Source organism: Hyalella azteca, unplaced genomic scaffold (genome assembly GCF_000764305.2).
Source record: "Hyalella azteca isolate HAZT.00-mixed unplaced genomic scaffold, Hazt_2.0.2 contig17942, whole genome shotgun sequence".
Classification (NCBI taxonomy): Eukaryota; Metazoa; Arthropoda; class Malacostraca; order Amphipoda; family Hyalellidae; genus Hyalella; species Hyalella azteca.
In genome coordinates this window covers 164,990-166,853 of record NW_025947706.1, presented here as the reverse complement: position 1 = coordinate 166,853, position 1,864 = coordinate 164,990, and the positions used below count along the sequence as shown (strand labels likewise).

The 1,864-nt window shown below is 53.3% G+C and overlaps 1 protein-coding gene across 1 annotated transcript; it reads left to right on the top strand.

Moving 5' to 3' along the window:
* Positions 1 to 311: 311 nt before the first annotated feature.
* LOC108681440 lies at positions 312 to 1,332 on the top strand (the record flags this gene model as incomplete). Its single annotated transcript, XM_018170467.1, has 1 exon — positions 312 to 1,332. A coding segment is annotated over one exon (1,021 nt), but the record flags the coding sequence as incomplete, so codon positions are not given.
* Positions 1,333 to 1,864: the final 532 nt, after the last annotated feature.

Below are 1,864 nucleotides of genomic sequence, written 5' to 3'. Positions count from 1 at the left end.
GTTGCCACGTCTACTGCACCACACCACACATCACACATGTTCTTGTTGTATAATAATCTCGCCTTTAGTGCCCTCGCCTCCAGTGCTCATGCCGAGCTGTTATCCTTTATTTACTCACTATGATTTCGTGCAAATAACGCAATAAATGGTGAAGAGTTACTGTGGATTCCTAGAAACAGATAATTGTGTTACATGCAACAGATAATTGTGTTGTATGCAATAGATAATTGGGTTATATGCAACAGATAATTGTGTTGTATGCAACAGATAATTGTGTTATATGCAACAGATAATTGTGTTATATGCAACAGATANCAGAACTGGAGGTCCCGCGTGCTGCAGAACTGGAGGTCCCGCGTGCTGCAGAACTGGAGGTCCCGCGTGCTGCAGAACTGGAGGTCCCGCGTGCTGCAGAACTGGAGGTCCCGCGTGCTGCAGAACTGGAGGTCCCGCGTGCTGCAGAACTGGAGGTCCCGCGTGCTGCAGAACTGGAGGTCCCGCGTGCTGCAGAACTGGAGGTCCCGCGTGCTGCAGAACTGGAGGTCCCGCGTGCTGCAGAACTGGAGGTCCCGCGTGCTGCAGAACTGGAGGTCCCGCGTGCTGCAGAACTGGAGGTCCCGCGTGCTGCAGAACTGGAGGTCCCGCGTGCTGCAGAACTGGAGGTCCCGCGTGCTGCAGAACTGGAGGTCCCGCGTGCTGCAGAACTGGAGGTCCCGCGTGCTGCAGAACTGGAGGTCCCGCGTGCTGCAGAACTGGAGGTCCCGCGTGCTGCAGAACTGGAGGTCCCGCGTGCTGCAGAACTGGAGGTCCCGCGTGCTGCAGAACTGGAGGTCCCGCGTGCTGCAGAACTGGAGGTCCCGCGTGCTGCAGAACTGGAGGTCCCGCGTGCTGCAGAACTGGAGGTCCCGCGTGCTGCAGAACTGGAGGTCCCGCGTGCTGCAGAACTGGAGGTCCCGCGTGCTGCAGAACTGGAGGTCCCGCGTGCTGCAGAACTGGAGGTCCCGCGTGCTGCAGAACTGGAGGTCCCGCGTGCTGCAGAACTGGAGGTCCCGCGTGCTGCAGAACTGGAGGTCCCGCGTGCTGCAGAACTGGAGGTCCCGCGTGCTGCAGAACTGGAGGTCCCGCGTGCTGCAGAACTGGAGGTCCCGCGTGCTGCAGAACTGGAGGTCCCGCGTGCTGCAGAACTGGAGGTCCCGCGTGCTGCAGAACTGGAGGTCCCGCGTGCTGCAGAACTGGAGGTCCCGCGTGCTGCAGAACTGGAGGTCCCGCGTGCTGCAGAACTGGAGGACCCGCGTGCTGCAGAACTGGAGGTCCCGCGTGATACATAACTGAAGGCAATGATCATGAGAACAATCAATAGAAGACCACCTTTTTAGTCGTGGCAGACTAAGTTCTCGTCTGATAGTGTTACATAATTTCCGCTGCAGCACCAGAGCTGCGGCATCTTTTGTATTTTGCTCTCTCAAGTTTATGATGAAAATGTTGATATTGACTGAAGATGAATACCTACCGTACCTAATATTAAAGCAGTGCCAACCTGTGAGTGAGGGGCTTGTGAGGGCGGCAACTGGGCCCCGCCGAAAGTCAAATGTATATTAAGTGCACTTACAATGAGAATTTTTTCTTTTATTTCGAACCTTAGGGTTCGTCTACGAATATCTGGTACCTCTTAAATTTAGTATATTTTTTTGTCATTAGTGAGTTTATGTTTCATCTTGAGATTTTGAACTAGTCACAGATACGGAATATCGTACCTGTTGATTGTTACACCCGTGCAATTGAGATACACTCTGCCCCAAAAAAAAGTTTCAGTAAGTAAAACATTAATTAGAAGTTCACCAAAACTTCTACATTTTGTATGCCG